The 19,416-nt window shown below is 47.6% G+C and overlaps 1 protein-coding gene across 8 annotated transcripts in view; it reads left to right on the top strand.

Moving 5' to 3' along the window:
• Positions 1–17,142, top strand: part of CBFA2T3 (CBFA2/RUNX1 partner transcriptional co-repressor 3) — a 66,041-nt gene extending 48,899 nt beyond the window's left edge. For 3 of the 8 annotated variants that reach the window (XM_053400000.1, XM_053400002.1, XM_053400004.1), the window contains 8 exons: positions 898–987; positions 5,440–5,621; positions 6,246–6,496; positions 10,293–10,378; positions 12,735–12,933; positions 14,857–14,925; positions 15,284–15,474; positions 15,786–17,142. In XM_053400000.1, the coding sequence (XP_053255975.1) occupies positions 898–987; positions 5,440–5,621; positions 6,246–6,496; positions 10,293–10,378; positions 12,735–12,933; positions 14,857–14,925; positions 15,284–15,474; positions 15,786–16,106 (1,389 nt within the window). In that variant the 3' untranslated portion in view covers positions 16,107–17,142. The other 5 variants (XM_053400003.1, XM_053400001.1, XM_053399999.1 and 2 more) reach the window with 4 other exon arrangements.
• Positions 17,143–19,416: the final 2,274 nt, after the last annotated feature.

Below are 19,416 nucleotides of genomic sequence, written 5' to 3'. Positions count from 1 at the left end.
TAAGCCAGTGATTTGTGCTGATATCCATGCTGCACAAAACAAGAGGGAAAGGGTGGAGTCATTTGAGGGAGAGCAGGAGACCTCTGGGTGATGTGGGGGACAGTGGAGGAGGGAAGGTCATTGGCAGAGATGTGTAAGGATGTACGAACACAGAGGGCCTAATGAGGCATGACTTCCAATTGCTTGTATCTGTTTCCTTAACAATCAACCAAGGGATTTTTTTTTAATGGGCCCTCCCCTTATAAGGAGGAGAGGAGTTTCCCCCTTTTCCTCCCCAGCCATGATTTCTGCCCAAATCACCCCCTCAGTTCTGCAGTTAGTGACAGGTAATAAGCTCCCATTGGCACCATGGGAGTTCCCCCCCCCCCATATCACTAATTGCAACATGGCAGGGGCATCAGTTTTCATTAATACACAGTAAAAATTCCCTATGCAATGCGGTTCTGATAAAAACTGGGGGGTGGGGCAGCACTTATGATTAAAGAACCCCAATATGATTGACAGCATCCGTTTAAATCACATTTATGAGACATAGGAAGCAGCCTTTTACTGGTCTATCTAATTCAGTGTTGTCTGCACAGACTGGAAGTTGCTCTCTAGGATTTCAGATAAGAGTCTCTCCTAGCCCTACCTGGAGATGCCGGGGATTGAATTTGGAACCTTCTGCATGCAAAACAGATATTCCACTAGAGAGCCATGGCCCCATCTCCAAAGTTAAGTTAAGCTTAACTATGGTTTAAAGGCAAGCATGCTGGTGCATGGAGAGAAAATTGCCACACTTCCATTCCACCAGGGTGCTGCGGTGGTTTAAAGTAAGGTACGAGCCAGACCAGTGAAGAGAATTTGCTGGACATGAGTCCTCAGTATCGTTGACCCCGTGCTGTTTCTACTTTGCAGAATTCCACGCTGACCATTGAGGAATTCCACTCCAAGCTCCAGGAGGCCACAAACTTCCCTCTGCGTCCTTTCGTCATCCCATTCTTGAAGGTAGACCCTTTATAATGCTTCTGTCTTGCACGACTTGAACTCATACCCGCTTCATAATTTTGGGGAGGTTCTTTATTGCATAGACACCTTTTCACACAGCTGAATGCAAGTTGGATCCTAGAATGCTTGGGCCAACTTGTTCTCTCTCTCAGAGGCACCTAGACACCATTGTGTCAGGTCCTGGCAGATCCTTCCCCTTGGAAGAAGTTGATGGTTTCCAGGAACCATCATCTACACATGAAGGTTGGTTGGTTCTCTAATTCCTGGTCTGGTCAAGACACGTCCTGGAACATTGGAAGCTATCTTACACTGAGCCAGTTCACTGCCCCTTCTGGTTAAGTACTGTCTAGACCAGCTGCATACAAAGCAGATGTTCTATCCTTCCCTCAAACAGAATAATAAGATTCCAGTCCTCATGGTTCTCAAGAAAGGACTGGTTAAAATGGGACTAGAGGAATCTACCTTCTCCTGAGTCAGACCCTTGTTCTAGCTCAGCATTACCTAAACTGTCTGGCAGCAGCTCTCCAGGGCTTCAGGCAGGGGAAACTCCCAGCCCTACCTGAGACCTTCTCTCCCACTGAGCTATGACTCTTTCTGTGCGAGGGATCAGATGGGTAGGCTGTTTTCTCCTATGGAGACTGGCAGCAGCTCCCGAGGTAGGCTTACTGCAAGCTTTGGAGCTGATTACACAATTAAAAATGTTCAGGATGTGTCATCTCAAAGGTAAGATCCACCTCATTGTCTAATGTCAGGGCTGGCCGTGACACCCCCCCCAACCCTTCATTCCTTTCCTTCTCACTCCCACCGCATTGACTTCTGCTGCATAGCAAGGTCTGCTGTTTTCAGAAAACAAATCCTCTTTGCAATGGCCAGGACAGAGAGAATATATCAAGCAATTGTCTCTGAGCTTTGATCAGCCTCTTCCCATGTCTCTCTCTTGCTTAGTGCCAGGCCCATCCTGCAATCTGAGGATCTGTTGAGCCCTGGCATTTCTGTAGAAGCAAGCAAGACAGGATCTCTCTAGCAGAAGTTGCAAAGGCTGCTCTCAGCTGCCCTTGTTTATCAGAGAGGCATGAAAGACAGAAGACTTGCCTTTTGCCTCTTCCCCACCCCCACCCTCCCACTTCTCTGGGGCTGTGATTTCCATGGCTCTAGAGAAGCCGCAAAAAATATTTCCTGAGCAGAGGTTTCCTGCTGACCCACGTAGCCCATCCAGAAATGCTGACCCAGGGTCAAACCACATGTTACGTTAAGCCTGTAAGTAGTGATGTGCAGTCTTTGCTGAAGAGCAGTTGGAGGGGGCTGATCAGGATCGGGACCGCCGAGCGGGAAAGCAAGGGAATGACATCCTTTACCTGCCTTAGGGCCCCAGTCCTGATTATCTCTTCCCTGCCTTGCCTCCCTCAAGGCTATTATTTAAGAAAGGAAAACAAGCACGCAATAGCTAGCTGCATGCTTGCTATAATGTGCCGTTTGGCCCTAAGCAGAAACCCAAACTCCTTCAGATGTAGGCAAACTGGAACTTGCTAGAGTTTGGCCCTGCCTCTGAGTATGTGCAGAGTGCATTTTTCTCATCACCAATTACATACTCTTCAACCGTCCCATTTTCAGCAGAGCATCCTGGGATTACAGAAGACATCCCGACTTCTGGTTAGATCCTGGAATGTCCCGTTTTTTGGTCCAATGCTTTGGCGCAAGCAGAGTACCAGACCAAAAGAAGCTCATTTTTCGCTCTCACGAAGGTCACCTGGCTCCCATGAGAGCTTGGGACCAAAAAACAAGTGTCCCGATTTTGATCAGTGGGAAGTTGGAGGATATGTGATTAACCACAGAGAGGCACTGTATGTCTAGAATGAGGATGGAATGGCTTCCAGGCAGGTTTTCGATCCCTGGGGGGAAGAAGAAGGACACTCTGCACATGACCTTTAGGGGGATGCCTATGCTATGTTTTTTCTACTATTGTACACGCTCAGCAATTTATCAGCTGCACCATTCAGAGCATAGGAAGCTGGCTTAGGCCCTGTCCGGTCATTGGGCCATCTAGCTGTGTGTTGCCAAAACTGGTGGCCAGCAGCTCTTCAGGGGCAGAGAGGGCATTCCCAGGCATACTTGGAGACTGAATCTGGAACCTTTTTGCATCCAAAGCATGGGCAATTGTCACTTGATTTGGCCCTGCATGTAATGTTTTTTGGGTGCTTTTGTTTTTTAAAAAACCAACCAATGCAAAGAGGCCTGAGACAGACTGGGACCCTGGCAGCCCACCCAGCCCCCCACACTCTAATCCATTGAAAATCCATTTCCCACCAATGGAAGCTTTCATCCACTTGCAAATAGCAAGCCATGGAGGAGAGAGAATGCAATTCTCATTGGGGCTGTGGCAAGGCCAAATATTTAAAGCCCGCTAACCCCAGACTAAAATTCCAATTCAGGTGGGGGGGGGAGAAAGAGGGCTTGTACTGTATTTTCTTTTCCTTAGCAAAAAAGCCAAACAACGCAAAGTCATTCCTTGCCTCAAACACCGTGTCTAGCTTGGCTCTAATGCTGAGCAACTCCTGGGAAACTGGTCCGTTATCCCACCCCCACCCCTCCATCACCACCACCACTTTGTCTCTTCCTGGCAGAGTTTTTGGGGGGCAGACCACAAGCCTGGCGCCTTTCTGCCAGCAGAGAGACAGAGAGAGGAGAGAGACTTAGTGTTTTGAATGAGAAAGGAGCCCTTTGACAGCCCTCTCCCCCATCTCTTCCCCTCCTGCTCCTCTCTCCGGCACCCACCCTGCTTCCAGCTGTTTCCACCCAGGGCTCCAGATGCTTCTCATTACCCTAACTGCAACCAGGCGGCCTCCGGCGCGCCTTTCCCAGAGATGTTATTTATTTCTTTTCATTGTTTTTCTTTCTTGAAATGTGATGGTGACTGGGGGTGAGGGGGATGGAGAGGGCAGGGGAGAGAGGGAAGGAGGGAGATGGAGGAAGAACGAGGGGGGGCGGCAGAGCGGAGGGGGGGATGTTTGCTGCCCTGGAATCCACAGCAGTGGATTTCATCAGTCCTCGCTCTAACATGTCCAACAGATGGGGATTTGGCTGGTGATCAGCTGCCTAAATAGGAAACCAGGGTTGGCTGACGGCACAAAGCTCTGCTCTGGGCTTGCTTAATTGCTCCTGCTCCTGCGGATGCTCTTCTTGGAGGGCTGGAGCTTCGTGAGAAACTCGCTGGGTGGGGTGAGGAGTCAAAGGAGCAAAGGGGAGAAAGCTTATTTACAAACACTTTCCGTTGTGCAAAGGAGAGATGGGAATGACCTCGCAGGGCCATGGGACCCTCGCCGACTTCTCTGGAGTAGAGCCAGCACAGTCTCATTGATAGACGCTGAGGCTGCCTGGGGGCCATTGTTTTCTCAATGGAGCAATGAGAGCAGCCCCCGCTCGAGTGAACTCTGCGTTCCCCAGGCACCTGACACAGCTCTGTCCCTTCCTAAGCCCACTTCCAGTACCAGTCCCTTCTTTGAGGGAGGCTCAGAGGAGGACGGCAAGGGGAAAGGGCCTTTTCAGCAGTGGCTCCCTGTTTATGAGATGATCAGGAAAGGAACCGGAAATAAAACCGCAGATATCGTAACATTATGCAACTCTGCGGCATGACCGCATTTGGAATGCTGTGTACGGTTCTGGCTGCTTCATCTAAAAAAAAAGATACTGCCGTGTTGCAAAGGGTTCAGAAGAGGGAAACCCAAATGATCCAGGGGTTGGAGCTACTCTGAAGAAAGCCTTCAGATTCTGGAACATTTAAGTTTAGAGAAAAGGCAAGTTAGAAGTGACACAGTAGAAGTGATGCATGGAGGAAGTGAATAGAGTATGTTTCTCTCCATCTCTCTCTCTCCAGTGGACATCCAATGAAGCTGAATGTTAGAGAATTCTGGATAGGTGAAAGAAAGTACCATATTTTTTGCTCTATAAGACTCACTTTTTCCCTCCTAAAAAGTAAGGGGAAATGTGTATGCATCTTATGGAGCAAATGCAGGCTGCGCAGCTATCCCAGAAGCCAAAACAGCAAGAGGGATTGCTGCTTTCACTGCGCAGCGATCCCTCTTGTTGTTCTGGCTTCTGAGATTCAGAATATTTTTTTTCTTGTTTTCCTCCTCCAAAAACTAGGTGTGTCTTAGGGTCTGGTGCGTCTTATAGAGCGAAAAATATGGTATTTATTCACAAAGGGCATAGTTAAAACTGTGGAGCTCACTCCTCCGGGAGACAGTGATGACCTCCCACTTAGATGCCTTTAAAAGAGGACTGGACAAATTCATGACGGAGAAGGTGGACTGGCCCCCTGCTGAAAAAAATGCCAACCCCTGTCGTTCAGTATCCAGGCCAGGCTATAGTTGCTTATATTGAAACCACAGCCTGCTGTTCTTTTTCCTTCTTAAGGAGAGCACTCCTCACCTTCTCCACCTTCTGCCCTCTTTCCAGGCCAACTTGCCTTTGCTGCAGCGTGAGCTCCTCCACTGCGCCCGCATGGCCAAGCAGACGCCTGCACAATACCTGGCGCAGCACGAGCAGCTCCTCCTGGACGCCAACGCCTCCTCCCCCATCGACTCCTCAGAGCTGCTCTTGGAGGTCAACGAGGGGGGCAAAAGAAGGACACCAGACAGGTACAGGCCTCTGTGGGTAAAAAGCAAGGTGGGGGGATTGGCCAGAGTTGGTGTGCTAGGCTGGGTGGAGGCTTGGCCCCAACAAGTTCTTATTTATTGGGGACGTTTTGCAGGCTGCCTTTCGATCAAAGGATCTCCAAGGCAGCTTGGAGCAAGAAATGCAAAATGTAGGAAACCACTCTTTTGTGCCTTTGGCTCAGGCTTTGCCGATCTGGTGCCCTCCAGATTACAGCAACGGTGGGACACTATTTTCCCCCCAACCTAATGGGAGTCTTGGTCCACAGCATCCTCAGCTTTGACTCTGGGGCAAGAAAAGGCAGCATGCTTTTCTCCAGATATTGTGGGACTCCAACTCCCATCAGCCCCAGGCAGCTTGGTCAAAGGTTGTGGATAATGGGAGTTGTAGTCTCCTAACCACATTAGCACAGGGCACCAGGTTGGCTGTTCTTGCTCCAAAGGAAGGTGCTATATCCATAGACCCGGACTGCGCTCCTTTCAAAAAGTGTGCCTGGCTCTTGAGGACTGACTGTTAGTTCTGTCCCTGCTGCTACTATTCTGAACTATTGGTTAAGGATGCTTGGTTCTGTAAAACCCGTATGACGCTCCACCCTCTTTCCGGGACAGGACCAAAGACAATGGCTTGGACCGTGACCCTCTGCACCCAGAACACCTCACCAAAAGGCCATGCACGATGAGCCCTGCCCAGCGCTACAGTCCCAGCAATGGGATCAGCCACCAGCCCAATGGGCTGCCCCACCCCACGCCTCCCCCTCCCCAGCACTACCGCCTCGAGGACATGGCCATAGCACACCACTACCGGGACGCCTACCGGCACCCTGACCCTCGGGAGCTGAGGGAACGCCACCGGCAAGCTGGTAAGTGGCATGGGGGCTGGATGGGAGGAACTGCCTATCTCTGTTCTGTGCCCATCCCATCCAGTTTTCACAGTAATCTGTGTATTATTATTGTTATTATTATTAACCATTCAAAAAAAAATCTTTTACCAATATCTTTTTAAATTTTTAATCTTACCACAGAAAATGTATTTGCAAACTTATTTTAACTCACAGAATCATAGAATTGTAGAGTTGGATGGGGATCAAAGGGTCATCTAGTCCAACCCCCTGCAATGCTGGAATCTCAACAACATACATAACAGATGGCCATCCAAACAATGCTTAAAAACCTCCAATGAAGGAGAGTCCACTCCTTTACGAAGTAGTCCATTCCACTCCTGAACAGCTCTAACCATCAGAAAGTTATTCCTAATGTTTAGTTGGACTCTCCTTTCTTGTAATTTGAATCCATTGGTTCAGGTCCTACCCTCCGTAGGAGCAGAAAACAAGGTTGCTGCATCTTCCTTCAGACAGCCCTTCAATAGCTGCAGCCAGCAAAATTCTTGCAAGGATCTTAGCAGATCATCTCCTAACAATATCTGAGGCTACCCTTCCTGAATCCCAAAATGGTTTTTGACCTTCTAGGGGGACAGTGGACATGATTTTCACCTCTCGACAGCTTCAAAAAAATGCAGAGAGCAAAACCAACCCCTGTACATGGTGTTTATTGACCTGACTAAGGCCTTTGACACAGTAAATCTTAATGCCCTGTGGACTGTCCTTTAAAATTGGCTGCCCAGATAAATTTGTGGACATCCTTTGGCTCCTCCATGATAATATGACAGCAACAATCGCAGATAACAATGGCTCTCAAAGTGAACCATTCACAGTGGGATCAGGTGTTAAACAGGGTTGTGTTATCGTCCTAACTCTATTTATTATTTTCATCACCATTATCCTACACTTTGTCAAAGGGAAACTCCCCACCGGAGTAGAAATCATATATCGGACAGATAGAAAGCTCTTTAATCTGAGTAGGCTGAAAGCAAAGAGTAAGGTTACCATAACTTCTGTCATAGAGCTTCAGTATGCTGATGACAATGTAGTGTGTGCACACTGAGAGGATGACCTCCAAACCATCCTAAATATCTTCACAGAAGCTTACAAAAAGCTTGGCCTATTGCTCGACATCCAAAAAACCAAAGTGCTGCACCAACAAGCACAAAACAACCCCTCTGCAGCACCACAAATCAAACTCAATGGTGTAACGTTGGAAAGTGTCGATTGCTTCTGCTACCTGGGCAGTTATCTTTCCACGAGGGCTGACATTGATGCCAAAATCCAGCATCGAAGTGCAGAGTGTTGTTTGAGGACCAAGACTTTGTAAACAAAATTCTTGTTTACAAAGCTATTGTACTACCAGCCTTACTGTATGCTTGTGAAACATGGACCACTTCTAAACGCCATCTCCAACTCCTTGAAAGGTTCCATCAACGGTGTCTCCAAACAATTTTACACATCACTTGGGAAGACAGGCAAACTAATGCCAGTGTACTGGAAGAAGCGAAGATCACCAGTGTCGAAGCAATGATTCTTCAACTTGAACTTCATTGGACTGGTCATGTTGTTCAGAAGCCTGATTGTCATCTTCCAAAGCAACTACTCTATTCCAAACTTATAAATGGAAAGCGTAATGCTGGTGGTCAACAAAAGAGGTTTAAGGACTCTCTCAAGGCAAATCTTTAAAAATGTAGTATAAACACTGACAATTGGGAAACAATGGCCTGTGAGTGCTCCTAATGGGGAACAGCCTTTACCAAAGGTGTCATGGACTTTGAAAACACTTGAACTCAGGACGAAAGGGAGAAACGTGTTAAGAGGAAGGCTCGTTTGGCAAACCCTCACCATGATCAACTCCCATCCAGAAACCTATGTCCCCACTGTGGAAGGACGTGTGGGTCCAGAATTGGCCTCCACAGTCACTTTCGGACTCAGTGTTAAGACCATGTTCATGGAAGACAATCTTACTCGGCTACGAGTGATCGCCAAAGATGGCTATCCTATCATCTCTCAGTCTTCTTTTCTCCAAGCTAAACAGTCAACTCATTTGACTGTTCCTCATAAGACTTGGTTTCCAAACCCTTCATCATCTTGGCCACCCTCCTCTGCACACATTCCAGTTTCTAAATATCCTTCTTAAACTGTGAGGGCCTGACCAAGACAAAACAGAGTGGTACTATTACTTCCCTTGATCTGAACACTTTACTTCTGTTGATGCAGCCTAGAATAGTGTTAGCTTTTTTTGCTACTGCATTACACTGTTGACTCATATTAAGTTTGTGGTCTACTAAGACCCCCCCAGATCCTTTTCACATGCACTGCTATCAAGCCAGGTGTCCCCCGTCTTATATTTGCACATCTAACAATTCCTGCTTAAGTGTAGAACCTTACATTTGCCCCTACTGAAATTCATTGTTAGTTTTGACCCAGTTCTCTATTCTGTTAAGGTCATCTTGAATCCATCTCAGTGTATGTATTCCTGAATGTATTTTACCATAAAATCCATATTACTATTTTTTTTAAAATGCATTTGGGGATGTTTTTCAGCTGAGAACTGTACAGCAACATTTGGAAGAGTGTGAAATGTGAAGGGTAATGATGTTCTGATCTGTGCATTAGTTCAGGAGGTACAAATTGGTTTGCTTAACAACTTGACCAAATGAATTTCTCCTCCATCCTTAGACGAGGCATGAGGGATCTGTCACAGAGTGTCAGCCAGAAAGGGATAGGAGACAAATTTACTGTAAATGCATGTCCCTTAAAGTGATGTGGTCTTAAAGGTACGTGTCGCTATCCATTCCTGGCCAGGCTGAGCCCACAGAAGGACTTGGAGGAAGCAGGTCTAGCAAGTGGAAGGGAATTAGCATGCTTTGCATTAAAAAGACCCAGGTTCAATCCTCAGCATCCCATCCCTGCCTTATGTCTTGAGCTGATAGCCAGAGTGGGCAGTTAGCCGGCATTTCTAATCCAAGCTCAAGAACCACAGAGCAGAGAACGAGGGAGCCAGAGGCCGGTCTTTCAGTACCCTCGGCCAATCACAGGATGGAGACAACCTGGCCAGATCCCTTTGGGGATCAACACCCTCATGTTCCCCAATGCTTGCTCCTGAAGAAGTGATCGAAATACCAGGTACCAGAGGACCCTGCTTTTAAGGCTCTGGATGCCTGAGAAAAGAGGAGGAGCCTAGATGGGGCACTTGGACCCAGGAGCTGCTGTGTCCCCAAGGATGGGGGAGAAATTTGATTCAGTTTGCATTTAAAGGCAAGTCTACCCAATCTGCACTTTCTAAAACAGCATGCAGACCAAAATGTAGCTGAATTTTGGAGTGCAGTTATCCAGCTGAGCCACTTGTGCAAAAATGCATGTGCTGGGGTAAAGTCTGCATATAAATGCACACATTAGTGGAAATAACCTTTTGCTTTGCAAAAAATGTGTATATTAGGCAAAACCGCATTCAGAAATGCATATTCTGAACTAGGATAAATTTACACTAGCTAGCTGGTAAGTTTTTATGATAACTTTAATATATTGCAAACGGAAGTGGAACAGCAGAGAGCTGAACTGAGGTCTGCGAAAGGGAGAAACAGAGAAAAACTGAATTGGCATACTGACCCATCCCTACCTGTGTGTGCCCTATATGTGTGGGTGTGTTGTGGGCGTGTTGTGTGGGGTGGCCAGGCCCACCCCTCTGCAACTGCTCTCAAGGGCCTGATGCCAAAAGTTTAAGGTGCCACCTGCCTTCCTGATTGGTAATATTTTCCTCTTCTCCCTTAAGCTGTGCACAGTTCCCGGCAGGAGGAAGTCATCGACCACAGGCTAACGGACAGAGAGTGGGCCGAGGAGTGGAAGCACCTCAACAATGTATGTACCAAATCCCACCGCATGGCTTGCGGTGGCTGGGATGGAATCTGGGTGTGGGGCAGACGCTGTAGCGCAGATCTTTGTATATAAACGTATTGATTGTCAAGACCTACGCCCTTGCTTTCCGATCAAACAATCCCTAGGGAGGCTGGCAGCAGGTTAGGACAACACCGAGATGAAACACACCAAACAATTAACTGGACAGAAATTGGCAGCAGAGGGGCGTCCACATGATAAAGCGGCATAATTATATCCCTAGGACAACTTGAGCAAATAAAACAGTTTTGCCTGCTGAACCCCTAGGGGAGAGAAGTGACTGATACACAGCTGTGCTCCAGAAGGATGCTGCGTTGGCACAGGGGCCACAGAGATAAAGACCCTTCCCTTGGTATTGGCCAGCATCCAGTCGCTTATGCACTTTGGACTTTTTCATTGCTAGTTTTTGTCAGGGAGGCAAGCAAGCAGGATGTCCCTGTGCCTTGGAGAAGATATGCTGGCCAATTGACAAAAAGAACCCGTTAGCTTTGCTCTTCCTGGTACCATCCACTGGCTGGAAAACCAGGTGACAGGGAAGACACACCTGCCTGCAGTGGAGGTGTGTAGTGGTTAGAGCAGCGGTTCCCAGACGTTCTCAGGCCACCATCCCCTCGGTTTCACAAACTCACCCCTGGGGCCCCCAACTCCATCCTATAAAAAGCATTGTTCAGAATAGCAGTTTCCACAACCCGCTAAGGAGGATAATAACACAGTAAAATTCAAAAAAGTTACAATTAATTGCACATTTATTCAAAATCCATTTAAAACTATTCAGTTTAATTAATTAAGCAAAACTGCTGAACTTGATCCAGTGATACCAGCTTTTCAGAGTTTTAAAGTAGTTTCTTATTATTATTTATTAATATTGTCATAATTCTTATTATGACTTTATATTGGATCGGATTATTACTATTAATGTTTGATGTTTTATTATGTTTTTATATGTGTTGCAAGCCACCCAATGTAGCTGGGGCAACCCAGCCAGATGGGCATGGTATAAATATTTTATTTATTTATTTATTTATTTATTTATTTATTTATTTATACCTCACCTTTTTCCCTGATGGGACTTAAGGCAGTTTGCAGATTAAAAACAAGAACCGCTAAAAACACAGGGGGGGAATCATTTAAAAAACAATTAAAACTATATGCACATATACAAACTATTAAAACCATACAGATAATTACAAAGAAAACAGCACAGCACCAGCCCTTTCATATTTACACCTCCAACACCCCCCTGCCACCCGCTTTTTTTTAAGTACCCCCTAAGTAATCCCATAACCCGATTAGGAAACCACTGGGTTAGTGTGTTGGATTAGAACCTCGGAGACCAGAGTTCAAATCTCCACTGGGCCATGAAACTCACTGGATGACCTTGGGCCAGTCTCCATCTCTGAGCCTAACCTACCTTACTTCCCCGATGTTTTGGGCTACAACTTTCATCAGCCATGGGACTGATGGGAGTTGTAGTTCAAAACATCTGGATTGTGCCAGGTTGCCCAACGCTGTCCAGGACAATTCTCTTGTCACACATGCACACACTCACACCCATGTATGTAAGTTTAGTTTCTTAAGTCCCATATTTCTGCATGTATTACACTCTTAAGTTCTGGCAGCCGATCATTTACTTTTAATGATTTCTATTCAGTGTTTTATTTCTCGGGGGGGGGGGCAGAACAAACACTGAAATAAGACCTCCTACAAGCAATAAAGAAACTGTTAGCAAATGCAACATATAAAGCAGATGAGGCGAAAAGGCAGTAATAGACAATAAAAATAGCACACAAATGAACAAACGGCAGCAGCCTAACATAAACTTTCAAGGAGGAAACAGCAGGAGCAATTCAACTTGGCCACCATATTTAAAATAGGATCAAAGTGATCTTTCAAAAGGAAAATTATTTTTTTTTTAAAAAAAAAGCTATCTGGAAGAGGAGGTAGGGGAGATGGAGGTGAATGTGACCCATATGCAAACCTATATGCAAAGCAGATGGCTTCCCTGCCAAAAAAAAAGTATCCTGAGAATTATAGTTTTCATGGGTGCTAGGAACTGTAGCTCTGTGGGTGAGGAAACTATGGTTCCCAGGGTTCTTTGGGTGGAGCCATGACCCTGAAAGTGGTGTGAATGTGGTATAAATGCATGCTGCAGATGCGGTTTTAGTTCTCGCCGTCCTCACAGCAACCCTGTAAAGTAGGCCACCACGGCCTGTAGGGGAATGGAGATTGATGGTGCCTGGGCAGAGCCAACAGGTCAGGGCTATGGAGGGTGCCCCCATCCCAGGCTACCCAAGATCTTATGTTGTGGCCTTCCACCCAGCAGCTGCTGAATTGCATCATGGACATGGTGGAGAAGACCCGCCGCTCGCTCACCGTGCTTCGCCGCTGCCAGGAAGCTGACCGCGAGGAGCTGAACCACTGGATCCGTCGCTACAGCGACGCCGAGGACATGAAGAAGGGGCCCAGCCCTGCCACACGACCTCACAATAGCACTGCCAACACCGAGGCATCCCCTCTAGGTACCCATGCGAGGGATAGGTTGGGCTCCTAAGCATTCGGCCTGGTTTGTGTTTTGCTGGGGGAATACACAATGTTAGCTATTGAATGAGCATTTCCCATTACAGAGGTACCTCGGGTTACAAACACTTCAGGTTACAGACTCCGCTAACCTGGAAGTAGTACCTCAGGTTAAGAACTTTACTTCAGGATGAGAACAGAAATCGCACAGCAGCAGCAGGAGGCCCCATTAGCTGAAGTGGTTAAGAACAGTATCAGGTTAAGAAAGAACCTCCAGAACAAATTAAGTTCTTAACCAGAGGTACCACTGTATTTGTTGGTAGGGAGGCTAGATGACGTGGCCTCAAAGCGAGACTCATCCCACACTTCCCGGTGCCTTTCCCGCCTGTTGCAAAAAGTCCAGTCTCTGAGGGAAGCGGGTTTGTTCTGCAGGAGCTGCAAATCAGCTTTAATTGTGCAGATTGAATATGCTTGGATGTGATTGAATCCCACCTCCAAAACAGCAACAGGCTGGAAGTGCCCTAAGTCAAGGGGAAGTGCAGCTGCCTGGCATGCAGAAGGTCCCAGGTTCAATCCTTGGCAGCCTCTCCTGGTAGGTCTGGAAGCAATTCCTGCCTGCAACCCTAAATAGCTGCTGCCAGTTGTGTCAGCAACACTGAGCTATTTGGAGCAAGGACCTGACTTGGTATAAAGCAGCTTCCTATGTCCATCTCTGCCCATCTTGTCCAGTGCTGCCTGCTCAGACAGGCAGTGGCCCTCCAGGATCTCAGGTTTTTTTAAAAAAGTCACTCACATCACTTGCTACCTGATGCCTTTAAGGTGGAGGTGACATAGATTTGAACGTGGGACCTTCTGCATGCCAAACAGGTGCTCTGCCCCTGAGCTAGTTTCCTTCAGCTTCCAATCAGCCTCTTCAACATCTGTCATGACTGCATCACAAACAGAGAACCTATGGAGAAAGAGAGGATGGAGAGAAGCTTTTTCACCCTCTGTCACAGTACAGGAATATGGGGATCACCCAATGAAAGGAACGAGGAGGTTACAGGTGGACCAAAGGAAGTACTGCTTCACAAGTGATGGTGGCCACTGCCTTAAATGGCTTTAAAAGAGGGTTGGGCAAATTCGTGGAAGTCAATGGCTATTAGTCATGATGCCTGCATGGAATCTCCACATTCAGAGGCAGTTAGCCTCTGATTATATATTTCTTTTATTTGAGTCCATTCATTGATACTAGATGATAGGCACTGAAAGAAATCAGGGAGGGCTGTTGCCTTCCTTCCCCACCACTGGGCTTCCTGGACATATATGGCTGGCCACCGTGGGATGCAGGAGTAGATGGGTCCTCATTTGGTCTCTTCCAGCAAGACTCCGCTAACATTCTCAGTCTTGCTTCCTAGACTAATCCCTGCCATCCCTCTTCCTCACTGCATGGCATTTTGTGCCACTGACTTTGCACAGGGGCAGAGGGGCCCCCGCCATTAAACTAGCTTCCATCCACCATTAGCTTTGGGGGCAGATAGCCCTGTACCAAACAGCTGGACGCACAGTGATAACTTAAGCATGTCCCATCCCCCGGCTGGACAGGTGTAACGGATAGACAGGGCCACCTGCCTGTCAGTCACCTGGAATTTTGCACAGTGCTGTGCACTGAGCTTTGCAAGCCCCAATGATCAGCTGATTCTTAGTGCTTGCAAATCACAGTGCAATAGGGCTTGGGGGCGGAATTGGCCCACTTGTGTCTTTACCTGTTCCACATATGCCATACATGGCATCAGGTGTCGAGAAGGTAAGTGTAGAGGCCAGAGGCTCTCCCACCACTGATCTGCTGAGGATCTTGCTAGGCTTTCATGTTTTGTCTTGCTTTTAAATCAGGTTGAATGTTTAGCATTTCTTAACAGCATTTTCTCCATCTGTCTTTCTCCCAGATGCTCACCGCGAGTTTGTATCCAGGCCCCTGTCTGGCTACATGCCGGAGGAAATCTGGAGGAAAGCTGGTGAGTTTTTTGGGAAATGAGGAAATAGTTTAAGAACAAAACTAACTCCTGCACTACATAGCTGGAACCAGAAATCATCGAATCCATCAGTTCCTAGATCCCTACTGTGGTCATTATCCCTGGCATTCACACAACCTTGGAAGTTAAATGCAAAGACGCATTCAGTTATAGACCCCTCAGGGTGGCCAAGTGTCCTACTTTGCAGAGGACAGCCCTCTGTTTGAAGGCCTGTCCAGTCTAAGGTAGAGCGGCGAGCTGCCCGCCAACATTGGAGTGCCTGGGCTGCAGATTGAGTGCGCCGCCCCTTGCTTAGCGCCCCCTACATGACTCCCGCCTTGCCCTGTGCTCTTCCTTTCAGAAGAAGCTGTGAACGAGGTGAAGCGGCAGGCCATGTCCGAGCTCCAGAAGGCCGTGTCTGATGCGGAGAGGAAAGCCCACGAGCTGATCACGACGGAGCGAGCCAAGATGGAGCGAGCCCTGGCAGAAGCCAAGCGCCAGGCCTCCGAGGATGCGCTGACTGTCATTAACCAGCAGGAGGACTCCAGTGAGGTAGTGACACCCTCTCCCAACGTGGATATTGGCACCAGAGTAGTGGGCTGGAAACAGTGAGGACTTGGAGGGCGTTTGCTGGTCTCGGTGGGCCCGCCGGTCCTTTTTTCCTCCCCCCCTAACTTTCCGTTCCTTAAATGTATGACGTTGAGCTCCATCTGGACCTGAGCCAAAGCCCAGTGCGAATGCAGCCAGAGGGAGAGACTGCCCGTGCGCTCGGTGGCCCCGGTGAAGAGAGTATAGAGAGCCCCTTAGCCCCGCGCTTGTCTTTCGGTCCGCGCTGATCTGTGTGCTTTCGCCTTCTCCTGCAGAGCTGTTGGAACTGCGGGCGCAAGGCAAGCGAGACCTGCAGCGGATGCAACACGGCGCGCTACTGCGGCTCCTTCTGCCAGCACAAAGATTGGGAGAAGCATCACCACGTGTGTGGGCAGACTCTCCAAGGCCTCCCGGCCTCTGCCGGGGCAGCCTCTTCGGGGCTGGGCGTAGCGTCGGCTCAGCCAGACGTGGTGGCTGTGAGTACCTCCATCACCAGCGTAGCCGTGGCGGGAAGCCCCAGCGATTCCGGCTCGGCCGCCGCCTCGCGTTCCGGCACGCCGGCCACGCCGGCTCCTCTGGACACGGCATCCCGCTAAGGCGGGCAGAAGGGGAAAGGGAACCGGGGAGCCGACCAACAACTGTCACTGCTGCTACCACTTCTCTCCAAATGAAAACAAAAACAAAAAAACTGCATTCAATGCAAACCCTCAGCTACCTGACACGTATTTGACCTCCAAAACGACCTCTATCTCTCACACGAAATCCTCACGAATCCTCAAACCTGGGCTTTAAGTGGAGTTAAGGCAAATACCAACCTTCTCCGTTCACTCGTCAGTTTTTGGTTTTTTTGCTTTTAATTCTTCTTCTTACAGATATGATTTGGGGAAATTTATTATTATGATTATTACTTTTTATTTTTTATTTTATTTTTTGGATGAGGAATTTGTCTGCAAGCGTCATGCATCTTGACTTGGAAGGGGGCGGGCGGGAGAAGGGAACTGAAAAGGTGCTTCTGCCCGTCCTTCTGCTGGAGATGTGTTCGAGGAAATGAAGGAACTGGAAAAAAACAAAAACAAAACCCCCCCTTCCCTGAAAAGGAGAAGAGGGAGAAGGTGGGGAAATGGAAAAAAGAGAAAAGAAAAGAGAAAGGATTTCAGTTACAAAAAGCAAGATTTTTTTTTCTTTTTTGTAAAAAAAATAAAAATAAATAAACAATAAAAAATCATCAAACTCTTTGGCTTTAAGTAAAACAGAAAAGAAAAGATAAAATCCAAAAAGAACCCAACAAAAACCAAGTGAAGGAAGCTTACCTGTAAACTACCTTGCTAGCTAGCCAAGAAGATACCAGATTCACCTCTGCTCCAAAGGAAATCCAAAAACAGAAAAAAAAAATCCAAACATTTTTCCACTGCCAAAGTTTCTTTCTTTTTCTTTTTCGTTTTCGGTTGGTTGGTTTCTTCTTCTTTTCCCTCTTTCTCCTCGTTTTTTGGGGGGCTTCTTATTTATTTTTGCGGTTTTTTTGCGAACCGAGGAGTCATGTGCATCATCGCAGGTCCGGAGAGCCAACTGCGCCGTTCTGACCGACAGCAATTCCTGCTGGGTTTCATTTCAACTCCTTGCGTTCTTGGATGGGGTGGGGGTGGGCAGGGGGGTGGGCAGTTGGGGTGGGAGGAGGGGGCTTTCATGCACTTGGACCTTCACCGTTCCGATGTATACCCTTTGAAGGAGGACTTAGACGTGCAACTGTGGGATCGAAAGAAATTTTCGTAGAATAAAGCAAAAAAAAAAAAGCAAAAAAAATTATATTAAATCCACCACTTTGTGCATGTGCGGAGAGTGTGTGTTTGCGTGTGTGTGTGCGTGTGCGAGAGACAGAAGTGACTCTTGGAAGCCCCTCCTCCCTTGGTGGATTATAAATCTGTTGCATTTTTTTTCTCTCAAAGAGCTTTTTTGTTTTTTAAAAAAAGAGTTATAAACAGCCACCTACACACCCACCCAGCCTGTTCCAGAGAGAGAGAGCACTGTTCCAGAAAAACCTGTGATCGTCTTCTGCCTGTTCTTGAGCAGAAAATAACTGTACCCAGGGCTTTCCGCCTGGAGCTTCTACCCTTCCTCCACTACCTCTCTCTGCTCTCCGTAACCTCCCAAACTCCAGGCGGTCTCTTTTTGCAGTTTTGTCATCCTGACTTCTTCCAAACACCCACGAGAATCGAAGGAAGTATTTCATTTTCCCTCCTACGTCATGGCCTATAGATACCCCTTGGCTTCTCGCTATGTGTGTGTGTGTACATGTCTCATCTTTCAAATGTCCTGTGACAAAAAACACCTTTGCCTCCCCCCCTCTTTTCTTTTTCCCTTACCCCCTTTCTCTTGGTATGTTTTGGCTCTCCCCACCCCACCTCAGGCCTCTTTTCGTCTTCCATTCCCACTAGGTTTACAATTATTTCTGGGAGGAAACCAACAGATGCTTGTCCTTAGATATGATGGAGGAGGAGGAGGAGGAGACAATGTTGATTTGTCACATTTCATGCATCGTTGTACAAAGCGCTGAGGACGGTAGTGCAATAGGGGGGGGGAAATGGCACGGCTGTAGGGACGGAGGGCGGGGGACCCTCACGGAGGCTGCCCAGCCATGGGCTCAGGGCAGAAACGTTGTACCTTTAATGTGAATGTATATAGTATTTGCAGAGGTCCAAAAATACTAATAATGAATAATAATAATAATAATAATAATAATAATAATAATAATGAGACTTTTTGCCAAATAATTTAAAAAACACATAGACAAACCACTAAAAGTATGCTAACAGTTGGGAAATAGGTTTTCAAAGAAAGACAAACTTACGTGGTCATTAGGAGGTGTAGTTTTCCGGAATTCACAGAATACTTTGTACTTTTCTTTTTTTCCAAAGGAGGAATTTTGAAAGAAAGGGCCAGGTCCCGGCATATGGCAGCACTGTGGACAATTGAACAGTGGGCTTCGAGAGGCTATATCAGCTACTTCTTCCTTTTTTTAGCTGCCCCACCCATATTCCCCTTGACTACTCTCTCTCCCTCTGGGTCCCTCCCTCCATCCCACTTTTGTATCACCTACGTAATCTTCCATCTCCCCCCAGCCCTAGGAAAAAGGTATGCCTGGAATCAGTGGCCATGGCTGGCCATTGGAGCTGGTAGGGCAGAAGGCAGGAGACCCAACTATAGATGGCACCAGAGCCAATGTTAGGCGGAGTCAACTCATTCTAGCTTTGTTCCCATCCTCCTTGCTTTGTTCAACAAGGGCAGTACTGAGCCTAAGGAGGAGGGGTAGGACACTGGCAGGCAGTGCTGCCAACTGGACTGGTGGTAAATAAGGCAGGCAGGTAGGTGGCAGCAGACTGAGGTTGGAGGGCCCAATGGACCAGGCTCCACTACAGCTGAAGTGGGAAGGGAAGATACTAAGTTCTACAAACCTCCACTGGTTCTCTCCTTTCTCAATCCCTTTCCACTTTTCTACGTAGCAGATCCCTGATTCGACAATTTCAAGATTCCCTTCCTTGGCTCTAGGTCATTACAAAAAAATAGACAAGGGAGGAGGAAGGCGAGAGCAGATCATTCATGTGTCCCTGCATGTTGGAGGGATTTATTATAGCCAGTTGCTGTTTGTTCAATGTTGGCTCCACGAGACAACCTCCTAAAGGCACAGCCATTCCACTGGTGGTGCTTCAGCCTCTTGAAGACAGATCTGCAAGGTGTGGCATGGTCCCAACAGGGGAGCTCTGGCTGAGGCTTCTCCTTTAAAAGCACAGAAGGCCCAGGGCAAAAGTGAGGTCCTGTTTTCATTTATGAAACCATGTAAGGCTTGCTCTAGAGTGGCCACTGGTACAGCATCCAAGATGACACAGATTTGCAAAGGCGAGAGTATATGCC

The sequence above is a fragment of the Podarcis raffonei genome, chromosome 8, assembly GCF_027172205.1.
Source record: "Podarcis raffonei isolate rPodRaf1 chromosome 8, rPodRaf1.pri, whole genome shotgun sequence".
NCBI lineage: Eukaryota > Metazoa > Chordata > Lepidosauria > Squamata > Lacertidae > Podarcis > Podarcis raffonei.
This window is presented reverse-complemented; position numbering and strand designations above follow the sequence as displayed.